A 16,054-nucleotide genomic window follows, 5' to 3' on the forward strand; every position below is an offset into this window, starting at 1 on the left:
ATCTCTGCACTATACCCACAAGCCTATTTTATTTTTTATCTTCAAACAAGGTCTTGCCTTGTTTGGTGGCGCCCAGTTGTAATCCCAGAATTTTGGTGGCGCATGCTTGTAATCCCAGAATTTGGAAGGCTAAGATGGGAGGATCTTGGTTCGAGGATATCCTCAGCTACTTAGTGAGGTCCTCTGTAACTCAGTGTGACCCTGTTTCAAAATAAAAATAAGGCTGGTCATGTAGCTCAGAGGTACAATGTTCCTGGGTTCCATCCAAAATACAGGGGCAGGGGGAGAAAGGTCTTTCTAAGCAGCTGAGGCTGGCCTTAACCTTATGTCTCAGACTCCCAATTACTAGGATTACAGGTGTGTGCCTCTTCAAATAACATTTGAATAAGCACAATTTCTTGTTACTGCTGTCTCAAATGATCCAAACAGAAAGAAATAACTATCACTCACTAATTCACTGACAGAATTATGCTATTATTAAAAGAGACAACGTAAGCCAGGGTTGGTGGCACATGCTTGTAATCCCAGCATTCAGAAGGCTGAGACTGGAGGATCATGGTTCGCGGACAGCCTCAGCTACTTAGTGAGGCCCTGTTTCAAAATAAAGAATAAAAAATAGGGCAAGGGGTGTAGCTCAGAGGTTGAATGCCTCTGGGTTCCATCTCCACACATGCAAAATAAATTAAAAAAACAACACAGTACATAACTTTCCAAAAGAAATTAAAGTTTTCTATCTTTGACAACTATTGTTAAAAACTATATGTGTTACACTAACCTATCTTGTGTAGACTGAACAGCCCACAAGTAACAGCAATTACGAGGATCATTCTCAGGTTCTTGAAAAGTAACAGCATATACAGGTACTCTTCCACCTTCCAATTGTGTGTAATATCTAAAACAAAGAAAAAATTAGCACAGGTTATTTTAATTTATAATTTTTAGAAAAGAGGTGCCTCACATAAAAACTTGTGCTAAGTAACCATTTATTTACTCAATCTTGCAAAATTAGGTGTGTTTTAGGAAATGGCCAAATCACTTGGGAGGAGGGGTACAGGGGATTGAACCTTTCAGAGAAATACTTTACCTCTGAACTATACCTCCAGCCCTTTTTGCTTATATTAGCTCTTTGTAATAGCATTTTGTTTTGATGGTACAGGGGATTAAACTAAGGCATTTTCAAACAAGGTCTCCCTAAGTTGCTGAGGCTGGCCTTGAACCTTATTTTATAGCACTGAAAATTTGAAACCATGATATTCTACTTCCAAGCTATACCTCAGCACCATCTTATATTCAAACAGCATATTGCTAAGTTAATGAGGGTCTCATTAAGTTGCTAAAACTGGCCTCGAACCTGTGATCCTACTGTCTCAGCCTCTCAAGTACTAGAATTAAAGGCATACCCAATCATAGCCAGCTCCAATACACAGAGCAGCCAGCCAAAGTGACACCAGCCTGTAATCCTAGTAACTGAAAGGTGAAGACAGGAAGATCACAGGTTCAAGCCCAGTATCAGCAACTGACATCTTGTTTCAAAATAAATAAATAAATAAATAAATAAATAAATAAATAAATAAATAAATAAATAGGCTGGGAGTATAGCACAGAGGTAGAACACCTTTGTGTTCAATCCCCAAAACCACCAAACACACACACACACACACACACACACACACACACACACATCCCACAAGATAAAGATTATAACCATGCCACCAATCCCCCCAGGATGAATGGGATGAGAATTTATTAAATCACATGCAGATGTGTATGTGTGAACTAGTTCTTAATAGTCATACTAATGTATGTCACCATTGTACTGCTAGCTAGGAAGTGCACTACAAAAAGGATTTAAAAAGAAAAAAAACACAACATTTCAATTCAACTACTTAAATTTAAAGCCAATTTTCATGTTATAAGAAAATATAACTAAAATACTGAAGAGTGCAGGCACAATGGGAGGCTGAAACAGGAGAATCGCAAGTTTGAAGCCAGCCACTAAGTAAGCAACTTAAGACCCTCAGCAATTTGGCAAGACCTGGTTTCCAAATTTAAAAAATAAAACAAAACTGGGCTGAAATTGCAGCTCAGAGGTAAAATGCCACTGGATCTAATCCCCAGCAACCTCCCCCAAAAAATATATTCTGGAGAGGTTCTTAATACCATAGAAACTTAAAGACATGGGTAGAAGTTTGATTTTTTTTTGGAGGGGGCCAGGGGAATAGTCACTACTGGGAATTTAAACCCAGAGCCTCACATAAGCTAGGCAAATGCTATAGCACTGAGCTACTTCCCCAGCCCTGGAAATGCATTTCTGAAAGAATTCATGCTATACAAATCATGGCTTATCTGTACCATCAAACTTAATTAACAAATGGAACACCACAATTACTACAATACTTTCAAAGAGTGAAAGAACCTAGAGACATGTGCTAAATCATTCTATCAAATTATAATTTAATGTAATAAAAAATTATTCATACTCACTTTATTCATGATAATCTTTTTTTTTTTTTTTTTTTTTGTGGTACTGGGGTTCCTGGAAGCCCTTCTACCTCTGGGCTACACTCCCAGACCTATTTTTATATTTTTATTTAGAAACAGGGTCTCCTAAGCCAGCGCACGCGGCTGGCTTCGAACCTGCGCGATCCTCCTGTCTCCGCCTCCCAAGCACGGGGATTACAAGCGTGCGCCACCACGCCCGGCGATAATCTTTTTTTTAATCCTTGTGTTGGTGCATTGTGATCTTATATAATGTAGTTCAGAGCAATTGTGACATATATGCACACAACACTTGGTGAGCTTATGGCTTCCTCCCCATTCCCTCCTCTAATTTTCAAATTCAGTACAAAGTATATTCAAAAAGAAACTACCAATAAGTAGAACAAAAAAGTTATATTTACTCTCTTTTCATGCTTTTCATATTCCAAAGTGCTAGATAGCCATCAGAAAAGCCTACAGCAAGATGATTTGTCCTGTTAATGTAACTAAGAGTAGATACGGATGTTCCAGACGGGCTCACTAACTGGAAACACAAGTGCCTTCCTTCTCTGATCACGTTCTCTCTGATGTGTGGTACTTCTGCTGGGATACCGGTTATAACTTCAAGATCTAGAACAAAACACAAGAACAAGATTTAAAAAGCTATGGTTTAAAGAAAAGAAGAAGAGGAGGAGAAAGAAACCATGGATAACACAAAAGCAAATGTGTCAACCTTTATTCCAAGTCCTAAATGGAATCAATTAAAATAAAAAAGATTAGTGATAAAACAGGCTGAATTAGAAACCCCAGCCATCCACCCGTGTGTGTGTGTGTGTGTGTGTGTGTGTGTGTGTGTGTGTGTGTTACTAGGGCTAGAACCCAAGGGTATTCTACTTTGGAGCTATACCCACGGCCATATTTCATTTTTAATTCTGAAAGAAGGCATCACTAGGTTGTCCAGGGCCTTGATACATTACTGAGGCTGTCTTCAAACCTGCTATCCTTCTGTCTCAGCTTCCTAAGTACTGGGATTACAGTTGTGTATCACCATGCTTGGCTGTAACTGCTATAATTTTATTTATTTATTTATTTATTTGCGGGTCTGGGGATGGAACCCAGGGGCATTTGACCTCCGAGTTTTACCCCCTGCCCTATTTTTTAGTCTTTATTTTGAAACCGGGTCTCACTGAGTTGCAGAGGGCCTCACTAAGTAGCTGAGGCTTTCCGCGAACCACGATCCTCCAGGTCTCAGTCTCCTGAATGCTGTGATTACAAGCGTGCGCCACCACGCCCAGCTCTAACTGCTATAATTTTAAAATACCTTTAACTATGTTATTTTTTAAAAGTACATCTCAAACATTATCTAAGGTAATTTATTTAAAGCATGCTTAAATAATTTCCTTAAAATCATAAATCTGATCATTTCTTGATTCATATTTAAAACTACAACACTTTCCTTGAAGAAATGGCTAATTTAGATCTAGGGCACAAAATACGTGAAATGAGGCTGGTACATCTTATATCAGAATTCTAGGAAGATGAAAGGATAGGGTAGGGGAGAGAGCAGGTTGGGAAATACACTGGATGCTAAATACAAGTATGTTTCCATCACACTAAACTTCAATAGGATATATAGTTACAATGCACCAATAAAAGTATATATAAGGAAAAAAAAAAGGGAACATGTCCAGTAACATGAAGGAGCTCCCATTAGCAGCACAGAGCTTTGTGAACAACAAAAAAACAATGAATAGGTGGGGCCTGGAGCACACACTTGTAATCCCAGTACCTGGGAGAATGAGACAGTAGGATCACAGATTCACAGCTAGCCTCAGCAATTTAGTGAGGCCCTCCACAACTTAGCGAGACCTTATTTCAAAATTAAAAATATATATACATAAATAGAGCTAAGGATGTAGCTTTAGAGTTAGAATGCCCCTGGGTTCAATCCCCAGTATCACCAAAACAAACAAACAAACAGAATAGTGTAATAGTGTATATCTACTGATAACTGACTTCTGAAATAAAAGATGTTTTAACTACCATTTTGACCTGAAAAGTTTTAATTATAAATACAAATAAATTAGCTTTATACCTATACTCATATAATACAAAAAAACAGTTCATCAAGTCTAATTCTCTGATCAATTTCCTAAAAAGGACACACCATTTCCTTTTTTTTTTTTGGATAGTACTTGGAACTGAACTCATGGGTATTCTACAAGCTGCACCCCAGTCCTATTTTTAATTTTGAAACAGGGTCTTACTAAGTTGCATAGGGCCTAAGTAGCTGAGGTTGGCTACAATCATGAGATCCACCTGTCTCAGTCTCCAACATAGTAGAATTATAAGTGTGTCCCACCATGCCAAGCTTTCTATACAATTTTTAATGAAGTATTATTCCCACTTGTAGTTTTAATCAGTTTTTTCATATACTGACAACTTTCTTAAGTCATGCTCATTATGAATCAGGTAAAATAACGATAGTTTATACAATTATTTATTAGTATTAGTTTCAAACATTAAGGTCCTTGGTCAGGGGATATACTCAGTGGCAGAGTTTTTTGTCTCACATATGCAAGGCCCTGGTTTGCATAAAAGACTTTCAGTTAATGTGTTATTTCCTAATTACTTCATTTCTACACTGGTCTTCCCATTGGAACATATTATGTCTCAGCTATGCCAAAAAAACTGTTAGAGACTACATGGCTGAATAATTTTATACTGGCTAATAAGGATCAAGATTTTTAGCCTTTCTTCTGTCATTTATTTAAGATCTTATCCAAGTATATACATTAAATAATATCCCTGTTTGTTTCAAGGCTTATTTTATCATAGAGCACTTCAATAAAAAAGAACTCATGCCAGAAGAATACACAGTGCCAAGATGCACACAATAAGGACATACAATTTTCTTCTTTTTGTTGTTGGTTTTTTCCTCTGGGCTACAACTACTCCCTCAGTACAATTATATTTTTTTACTTTGTAACAGGGTCTCAATGTTGACCCTGTTGGCTCAGGGTGGTCTTGAATCTTTGACCCTCCTCTTTCAGTCACCCAAGCACAAGTGTGAACTATCAATATCTGCCTTAAGTAATTTTCTATATAAAAATTTAGGGTCATTTTAAAAAACAAAGTCATTCCGTAAGAACATTTAGGCACTCAATTTTTGGTTTCAAGTAATGAATGACTGATTACCTGATGCCTCTACTTCACTTTGACTGCATGACAAATCATCCAAGCAGAGGTCAATAAGAAGGATGTGTCCGACATCAGTGACCACAGCTGCCACTCCAAAAAGCCATCGCAGACTTGAGTGCAGATGCTGAGTGCTTGCACTGGCTCCACCATGATTAATTATAGGTTCAATAGCTGTTACCTAGAAGGCAAAGTATGAGTGACTTGTTCTGCAAAGTTGAGAAAACACAACCAACAGCATAACAAAATTTGAAGTTAAAGCAGATTACTAGTTACAACAAATTTAAACATTACTAAATAGAATTATAAATTTGCATTCAATGAATCCAAGTAACAATGAAATTTTCAGATATATTAGGAATTAGTAAAACAACTGATATTTACTAAGAGCCTATTATGTACCAGTCATTGTGCTAACTGGCTCACTTAATGTTCACAATAGCCTTCTGATACTGAAATATATATGTAATAAGTTGTTCAAAGATTAAATAACCCGGGGCTTATTTAACCACATTACAGAACTTTATCTTGAGTTACAAAACGCACAAAATCATTAAGCATAAAATTCAAATTTAAATTGTTCTCACTTTTAAAGATCTTAACCAGCTGCTCTAGAAATATATAGCTTTTCTTTAGAATAAAGACAAATCACAGAAATACTGTCCAGTCTTCTCTCTCTCCCTCCCCCTCCCTCGCTCCCCCACACACACCTCTCTCTCTCTCTCTCTCTCTCTCTCTCTCTCTCTCTCTCTCTCACACACACACACACACACACACACACACACACACACACACACAGTTTATCTTCATTAAATGGGTTATATTTGAACAGAACTCACACAAAGCTTTGGCAGTGACTGGATCAGTGACCCTTAAAGAGGATGTAAATTATTTAAGAAACATACTATAGCTACTTTATGAACTCATATTCCCCTCTTCATTTCATAAATCAAATTTCAGATGTCTATACTTAATTGTCTTTTTCTTGGCTCTCTATGTTGCTTCAGCTGGACTCAAATTCCTGGGCTCAAGCAATCCTACTGCCTCAGCCTTCCAAGTAGCAGGAACTATAGATCCCACCACACCAGACTCATATTTTACACCTAGCTTTCCTTCTCTTATTAGTTCACAAAAATTAAGCATAAGATTATTTGTTTTGATAATTTCTACTTAATGCTGATAAATGTCCTAAAAGGAGAATTGTTGGTATCAGCAATTTACATGTTAATGTAAGATTAAGTTTTTTCAGGCTGTAATTTATTTTTATAGACAAAAGCCTGGCTATTTCTATCATTAGTACACAAAACTTCTGAAAACTCTAATTTCAAATAATTTCTTAATTATTGTAATAATATCTATAAATACTGAAACGTATTGTTTCATACCAGTGAAGGGCATAAATCAGTCTCTGTTTGCATTCCTCATACAAATACCCTATAAAATGATTATGAATGCCACCTTAGTTTTAGAAGAGGTAACTTAAAAACATTTACAAGACACTAAACCCTAGCCAAAAAATAGCTACTTGATTGAACTTCCTTTGAATGTATCTATGACTACTTTCCCAATCTTTTCTTTTCTCTTATATTCCCTCTCACTTATGGTATCAACAATCCACTCAAATGGGCAGCCGGAGCCGGGCGTGGTGGCGCACGCTTGTAATCCCATTATTTGGGAAGCTGAGACCGGAGGATCGCGGTTCACGGACAGCCTCAGCTACTTAGGCCCTCCACAACTCAGTGAGACCCTGTTTCAAAATAAAGAATAAAAAATTGGGTAGGGGTAGTAGCTCGGAGGCAAATGCCTCTGGGTTCCATCCCCAGACCCGGAAAAAAAAAAAAAGGCAGCCAGGTACTTAATTAACTCTTATTCCTTCTCAATTACTCTTATTCAAATGATCACTGAGTCCTAGAATGTTTTAAATTTGTCTCTCCAATTCCGTCATTTCCTTGGCTCATTTCATCATCATTTACCTTTATTGAACAGTCTCTATCTCTTTCCTCATAACATCTTTCCAAGGAATACTTTTTTTTTTTTTTTTTTGGTCGTACTAGGGATTGAACCTAGAGGCATTGTACATCCGAGTTACTTCCTGAGACCAGTTTTATTTCTTATTTGGAAACAGGGTCTCCCTAGGTTGCCAAGCCTCCCACTAAATTGCTGAGACTGGATGCAAACCTGCCATCCTCCGGTCTCAACCTCCCAAGTACTGGAATTACAGGCATGCACCACCACCACACCAAGATCCCAAGGATCTTTTTACCAGAGTTCATCTTAGAACTAAAAAGTTAATCACCACAGACTTTAGGAGGCCCCTAATTACAAAAAAGGCCATTTAAAATTTAGATCCTTACCATTTCAGCCCCAATTCCTTCTTCCCCTGGCCCCTCATTATTCCAAGTTAAATCTTGAGTTTCCCAAGTGCTCTGTGTACTATTCCTTTTTCCACATTGGTCTCTTTGCCTAAAATGTCCAACCTACCTGCATAGAAATTATTCAGATGTCCCTTATGTTTCAAGTACTAAAGCTTTTCAAGTTTGTTATTGTATTTTTGCTATAATCTTATTTGTCTATCTTCTCCAACTAGACTATAAGCTTTGTTGTTGGGTTTTTTTGTATGTGTGTGTGTCTGTGTGTTATTGGGGACTGAACTCAGTAGTATCTCAATAAGTTACTGAGCTGGATCTTCATCTCAGTTTCCCAACTACTGGGATTACAGGCATGCATCACCACACTAAGCTTAACTATAAGCTTTTTGAAAGCATGGGAAAAGCATGGGTCAAGTTCAATTAACCTGTATCCCTAGAAACTAATACATAGTTGGATTTACACTAAGCACACCAATAAATTGCTAAAATAATTCTGCTTCTAAAGTCCATTTACAAGAACAGAAAAGATATGAAGCTGCAAACTATTTCAGATACCTGCATTATATCACTGAGCCTGTTTCCTTAACTATTATTTTGTCATTAAGCTCCCTTTCAACTATAAATACTATTCTTCTATGGCTGTATACAATATATATATACAGACATTATACACACATTATACAATGTATACAATTAATGTATATATTAGCCAGGCATGGTGGCACCTCCCTATAATCCCAGTACTTGGAAGGGTGATAATGAAGAACTGCAGGTTCCAGGACAGCCTCAGCAGCACAGACTCCCAGGAACCTAGATCCTTTCCAAACAAAACCAAAAAAATGACAAAAGGGGAGTGCTGAGCACACACTTGTAATCCCAGTACTTATGAGGCTTAGACAAATCACAGGCTCACAGCAAACCAACCTCAACAACTTAGTGAAGCCCTCTGCAACTTAGTGAGACACTTTCAAAATAAAGGAATATAACAGGAGTAGGAGTATAGCTCAGAAGTAGAATACCCCTGGATTCCATCCCCAATACCACAAAAAATAGATAAAAATAACAAAAGGGAAGTGTAACTAAGCAGAAGAATGTCCCTAAGTTTAAATCCCCAGTACCACAAAATAAGAAAAAAGTATTCAATATATAAATGATACATACATGTGTAAGCATACATATATTTGTGTGTATATAAGGTTATACATTTCTATACCATGTGCAGAAAGAATCTCACACTTCTATGATTTTTGGATCTGTATATCTGTAATTTTTTTTTTGGGGGGGGTGGTACTGGGGGTGGAACCCAGGGGCTTTCTACCTCCAAGCTATACTCCCAGACCTACTTTATTTTTTATTTGGAAACAGGGTCTCACTAAGTTGCTGAGAGCCTCACTAAGTAGCTGAGACTGGCTTCAAACCTGTGCGATCCTCCTGTCTCAGCCTCCCGAGAGTGGGGATTACAAGCATGTGCCACCACATCTGGCTTGTTTGTAATGTTTTTAAATATACATACATATATACTTTTTATGATGCTGGGGATTGAACCCAAGGGCATTCTACTTCCAAGCTACACCCTCCAGTCCTATTTCATTTTATATTTTGAAACAGGGTCTCACTAAGTTGCGGAGAGCCTCGTTAAGTTGCTGAGGCTGGCCACAAACCTGTGATCCTCCTGTTTTAGTCTCCCAAGTACTGGGATTACAAGCATACACCTAGACATCGGGGCAGTAAGTATACTTAAACCTGCTGAAAAACAACTCAGAATTTAAAGTACTCCTACAATTACTACTGGGTAATTTGTCTGGTATAGCTGGGCATGGTGGCACATGCCTATACTATCACTACTTTGGAAGTTGAGGAGGATCACAGGTTTGAGGACAGCCTCAGCAACTTAATGAGGTACTAATCAACTTAGTGATACCTGCTTCCAAATAAAAATAAAACAGAGCTAGGTGTGTAGCCTAGAGACAAAATGTCCCTTGATTCCAACCCTAGTACTACAGAGAAAAAAAGATATATCAAGTATATAAAAACATTATATATTGCAGTCAAGTCAAATTCATCCTCCATCATGTTGTGATAGGGGCTGGCCCAGATGGCTGCCACAGCAAGCTCCGCTGCTCATGGGCCCTGGGTCCCCTGCCCTGGGGCCTAGGGATAAATTTGGCTGTGGACATTGTGGAGGAAAAAAATTACATATTAAAACTAATAAATGGGGATTACAAATGAATCCATTACATATATTAAAATCTTAGCCAGGCATGGTGACACATTCCTGTACTTCCAGTGCTTGAGTGGTTGAGACAGGAAGATCAAGGGTTTGAAGCCAGTCTGGGCAGCATAGACCCTGTTTCAAAATAAAAATAGTGTTGGGGCTATAGCTCAGAGATAAGTGTCCCTGGGTTCAATCCTCAGCACACACACACAAAAAAGAAATAAGAAAAAAATCTTTAACTGTATTGAATACTTGTTTTCCATATTGCTCCAAGGCTTCAGTCTCAACTTTAAGAAGAAAAAACAAAGCTGGGCATGGTGGTATATGCTTGTCATCTCAGCACCTGGGAGGCTGAGACAGGAGGATCACAGGTTCGACTGCCTCAGGAGGTAATGAGATTTCCATTAACCTAGAAAGACGATGTTTCAATATAAAAAAATAAAATATAATAGGGCTGGGGATGGAGCTTATAGAATGCCCCTGGGTTTAATCCCCAGTGCCACAAAAAAAGAGAAACAGAAAAGACATTTAAAATCCTCTTAATAACTAGTACATTTTTTATAAATGTATATAATAAAACTCTGAATATGAACATTCAAATGATACTTTTTCACCTAAAGGAATATTAGAACAACAATAATGTCATTTGTTATTTTTATTTTAAAATTTTCTACAAATAATAAGTTATATATATCTTTTTTTTTTTGGGGGGGGTGGTACTGGGGTTCCTGAAAGCCCTTCTACCTCCGGGCTACACTCCTAGACCTACTCTTTATTTTATTTTTTTTTAATTTGGAAACAGGGTCTCTTAAGCCAGCACGGCTGGCTTCAAACCTGCGCGATCCTCCTGTCTCCGCCTCCCAAGTGCAGGGATTATAAGCACGCACCACCATGCCAGGCTTAGAAAGTTATATTTTAAGTACCAAGTTCTTTTGATAATACAGCATCTGAACATTGATGAATCTTCACAATGTAAACACATCCCTGTCAACTTTCAGTTCTCAAAGTGAAATATCCAAATTTCTTAAACAGTACCTACCCTTCCAGGAAGAACAACTGCTTTAACCACTCTTGATATGCCAAGGTCATAAAGACAGAGGACACTCCCTTCTGCTTCTTCCAATCCTATTAACAATCCAGTTCTCTTCTGCCAAGAAAATTCTTTCACTGCTAGGATTATAGGAGGCTGCTGACTTACTCCACTGAATCTATATGCAGATAACCGCTCTCCTGTTACAGAGTTTACTACCTCAAGTTGTGGGCCACAAGCCAAGCAAGCAAGTCCATTTTTCCCTAGAGAAAAAAAAAAAAAAAAAATCAAGCAAAATATTTTTAGTATTCTATGTACAAAACTAAATAGCAGTTAGCACTTTTATATATAATATGTAGTTAATTATATAAAACTTTACATAGTATCTACAAATTGAAATCTAAGCATTTATAAAAGAGTGGTTCTCGAATCAGTAGGATAAATTGAACATCCATAGTTGAGAGTCCCATGCTCGTAATCCCAGTACTTGGAAGGTGGAGACAGTAGGATCAGGTTCAAGGACAGCCTCAGTAATGAGACCATGTTCAGAATGAAAGAATAAAAGCTGAAATGGTGGCATAAGCTTCTAATTCCAGCATTCGGGAGTCTGAGACAGGAGGATAGCCATTTGCAATTTATGCCCTTTGCCAATTCAGTGAGACTCTATTTCAAAATAAAAAATAGGGCTGGGAGTGTAGCTTGAAGATAGAATGCCCCTGGGTTTTAACCTTAGTAATGCAAAAAAAGGGGGGGGGGGGGCTGGGAAAGCCGGAAATGGTGGTGCACACCTGTAATCCCAGCATTCGGGAGGCTGAGACCAGAGGATCGCGGTTCGCGGACAGCCTCAGCTACTTAGTGAGGCCCTCTGCAACTCAGTGAGACCCAGTTTCAAAATAAAGAATGAAAAACAGGGCAGGTGGTGCAGCTCGGAGGTCAAATGCCCCTAGGTTCCATCCCCAGTCCTGCAAAAAAAAAAAAAAAAAAAAAAAATAGGGCTGGGAGTGTAGCTCAAAGATAGAATGCTCATGGGTACAATCCCTAGTGCCACAAAAAGAGAGGAAGAGAAAGAAAAGAGGAGGGAAGAAGGAAGACCCTGATCCAGAGAGAGTAAAAGAAAAAACAACTCTTCTTAGCCTACAAGTCACAGGGGGAGGGGAGACTAGGATAATAACAATTTTGTTTTTAAATATTACTCCAGCTGCTAACCAAAAAACAAAGAGGCATAGTGATGCACAGTTATAATTCCAGTACTTAGAGGCTGAGACAAGAAGACAGTGGTTCATGGACAGCCTCAGGTACTTAGTAAGGCCTTCTGCAACTTAGACCTTGTTTTAAAATAAAGAATAAAAAATAGGGCTGGGAGTGTAGCTCAGAGGTAGAATGCCCCTGGGTTCTAACCTTAGAGGCTGACTAGCTAAAAGGAGCCTAACAAGCCCAAGGCCCTGGGTTCCATGAGGAAGGAAGGATGGATTGACTGTCACGTGAGATGTAGAGCTAATAGGATTTGCTTGCTGATGAATTAGAGACTTGAGTAAAACAAAAGATGCTGAAATTTTCACGAGAGCAACTAAATTAATGGTGGTAATCTTTTGAGATGTCCATCATGCATCCTAATAGGGTAGCTGAATGTACCATTTTATAGTCCAGGGATATTATATACTTTAAGAAAATATCACGCCACAGGGCACAGAAAGCCAGTTCAAAGCTCCTTTCTGCCACCCACTACCTATGTACTTAGAATCAAGTTATTTAACCTATTTGATTCTCAGCTAATAGAAAAGTGCTTAATTAGAAAAGTTTTGTCCTACCTCAATGAAAAACTTGTTTTGTTATTGTTTCGTTTTTATGGTACTAAGGATTGAATCCAGGGTCATTCTACCTCTGAACTACCTCCCCAGCACTATTTTTTAATTTTATTTTGAAACAAGGTCTCACTAGGTTGATGAGTCTCACTACTTGCTACTGAGCTGTCCTCAAACCTGGGATCCTCCTGTCTCAGCTTCTCAGGTACTAGGATTACAAGAATACACCACCACCCTCAGCTCAAAGAAAAGGTTGGGTTTTTTTTTTGTTTTGGGGGGGCAGTACTGGGGATAGAACCCAGGGGCATTCTACAACGAGCAACACCTCCAATTCTATTTATTATTCTTTTTTGAACCTGCACGATCTTCCTGTCTCAGCCTCCCAAATGCTGGGATTACAGGCATGCACCACCACACCTGGCTCCAATGAAGGTTTCGTCAGTACCTAGTATATGACAAGTACTATCACTGTTTTAATATTCAAAATAGCACTATAAATAGCTAAAATATTGACATATATGCTTTGCTGCCTTCCTGGTGGAAAGCATCGCTGTCAACTCATTGTCAGAAGTCTTCTGCAGCAGCTTTCATTAGACTAAAATTTAAAACATAATGGCTACTTTACTATGGTGCTCTTCTTTATTACAAAAGCTAAAACCCATATATTAAGATCTTGTTCAAATTGATAGAATTAGGAAGCAAAACTTTTAGAAAAAATTTTATTAGGTCCCTACAATCAAAATCTTTCTGCTTCTAAGACCGTTTAGGTTTTACCACTAATAAAACATGCCAATTATAGCTGGGCATGGTGGCTTACACTGGTAATCTAAGTACTTGGCAGGCTGAGACAGAAGCATTGCAGGTTCAAAATCAGCCTGGGCAATTTAGCAAGGCCCTCCACAACTTAGTGAGACCCAGTTTCCAAATAAGAAGTAAAATCGGGCTGGAGGTCAATTGTATTTTATTCTACTTTCCAAATTCAGACAATACTCAAGATACTTGTTTATAAATTTGTAGGAGGTGTGTGAGGAGAGGGAAGTACTGTGGTCCTAGGGATTAAACCCAGAGGCATTCTAGCTTTGAGCTACATCCCAAGCCCATTTTATTTATGTGGAAACAGGGTCACAATAGGTTAACGCGAGTCTCACTACTTGCTGAGGCTAATCCTCCTGTCTCGGCCTGCCAAGTACTTAGATTACAATCCAACATACAGGGATTACAGGCATGCGTCACCACATCTAGCTTTAAATTTGTAGGGTTCAAGCAGGGCGTGGTGGCGCACGCTTGTAATCCCTGCGCTTGGGAGGCTGAGACGGGAGGATCGTGAAGGTTCGAAGCCAGCCTCAGCTGGCTTAAGAGACCCTGTTTCCAAAAAAAATATAAAATAGGTCTGGGAGTGTAGCCTGGAGGTAGAAGGCCCCTGGGTTCCATTCCCAGTACCACCAAAAAAAAAAATTGTAGGGTTCAAGAAAAAAAAATTAACTATAATCCCCCAATCAGTAACTGATTTTGTAGATGTTACATATGTAGCTGCACATGCTATGAAAGACTACTTTACACTATGGTGCCTTCTTTTTCCATATTAAATAAGCTACTATGTACACATATATATACTATTTATCTTGGAAGTCAATCAAATTAGTAAATTTTCAGCAACATCATTTTACCCGCAGCAAACTTCCCACGAAGCACAGATTCTAATGTTATTTCATCTTCACCAAGGGCTTGAATGGTCACTTCTGGGAACTGCAGGAAACCACCAGTCACTTGAGCTCTTAAATCTCGCATTCTTCCACTGTAAATATATTTTAAAAGTTATATTATGATACATTAAAACTACTGAATAAGACACTGATTATTTCCATCAGGAATGGAAGGAAGAAGAAAGAAAACAAGCAACCATACAAAATACAGGACCAAAATCTAATCATAAAATGTGTATTAAAGCTGGGCTTGGCAGTGTACACTTGAAATCCCAGTTCTCGGAAGCTGAGAAAGGAGAATCACAGGTTTGAGGCTAGTCTCAGCAATCTACTGAGGCCACCTGCAACTTAGTGAGACCCTGTTTCAAAATAAAATAGGACTGAAGGTGTAGCTCAGAGGTAAAATGCCCCTGGTTCCATCCCTAGTCTCCCTCCCTCCCTCCCTCCCTCCCTCCCTCCCTCCCTCCCTCCGTGTGTGTGTCTGTCTGTCTGTCTCTCTCTCTCTCTCTCTCTCTCTCTCTCTCTCACACACACACACACACAATATATATATATAAAAAATATGTGCCTGGGTCTAAGGTGTTTTCTCCTAAGAAGATGTTATTTCCTGAGGCTGGTGGACATGGTTCAATGGTACAGCACCTGCCTAGCATGCACCAGGCCCTAGTTCAATCCCCAGTACCACTATATTAAAAACAGAAAAAATGTATTTCTAAAAGAAATATTTCCCAAAGAACCTTGAAAAAAAAATCACTAAGCCTAAGGATATATATTAAGCCAGGCATAGTGTCATATGCCTGTACTTCCAGTACTTGGGAGGCCGAGACAGGAAGTTAACAGGTCCTCCAACAGCCTCAGCAACTTGTAAGGGCTTCCTTTCAAAATTAAAAGAGAGCTGAGGTTTTAGCTCAGATATACAATACCCCTGGATTCAATCCCCAGCACACACACAAAAAAAATAAAATTTAAAGGGGGGTGGCATATAGTTCTGTGGTAGAGTACCCCTGAGTTCAATCCCCAGTAACACACATAGACTTATACAAATCAAAGGTAGAGTTCGAGAGATCTGCAATGGCTCCCCCCAAATCTTGATCTAATCAGCATAAACATGTAAAGAAACTACCAGAGTCCCCTGTAAGTAAAGAAACAATCCCCCAGAGTTTACACCGGGCCAGGAATAATTCTGAAGTAGAAAACCTCATAATATGAGCAGTGAGTAGAGTACTCAGAAAGGTATTGTTTCAGTAGCAGGGAGAAAT

The 16,054-nt window shown here is 38.7% G+C and overlaps 1 protein-coding gene across 1 annotated transcript in view; it reads right to left on the reverse strand.

Annotated features, from left to right (window-relative positions):
- The window catches only part of AHCTF1 (AT-hook containing transcription factor 1), a gene marked incomplete at its 3' end in the record, with an annotated part of 72,126 nt that extends 57,237 nt beyond the window's left edge, over positions 1 to 14,889 (reverse strand). The window contains exons 1-5 of the mRNA XM_080699515.1: positions 14,760 to 14,889; positions 11,300 to 11,553; positions 5,677 to 5,857; positions 2,901 to 3,108; positions 776 to 892 (exon numbers count right to left, since the gene is read on the reverse strand). Coding sequence (XP_080555641.1) covers positions 776 to 892; positions 2,901 to 3,108; positions 5,677 to 5,857; positions 11,300 to 11,553; positions 14,760 to 14,880 — 881 coding nt within the window. The 5' untranslated portion in view covers positions 14,881 to 14,889. The remainder of the gene's footprint in view (positions 1 to 775; positions 893 to 2,900; positions 3,109 to 5,676; positions 5,858 to 11,299; positions 11,554 to 14,759) is intronic.
- Between the last annotated feature and the right edge of the window lie 1,165 nt (positions 14,890 to 16,054).

Source organism: Muscardinus avellanarius, assembly GCF_963383645.1.
Source record: "Muscardinus avellanarius genome assembly, chromosome: 7".
In the NCBI taxonomy this organism is placed as follows: domain Eukaryota; kingdom Metazoa; phylum Chordata; class Mammalia; order Rodentia; family Gliridae; genus Muscardinus; species Muscardinus avellanarius.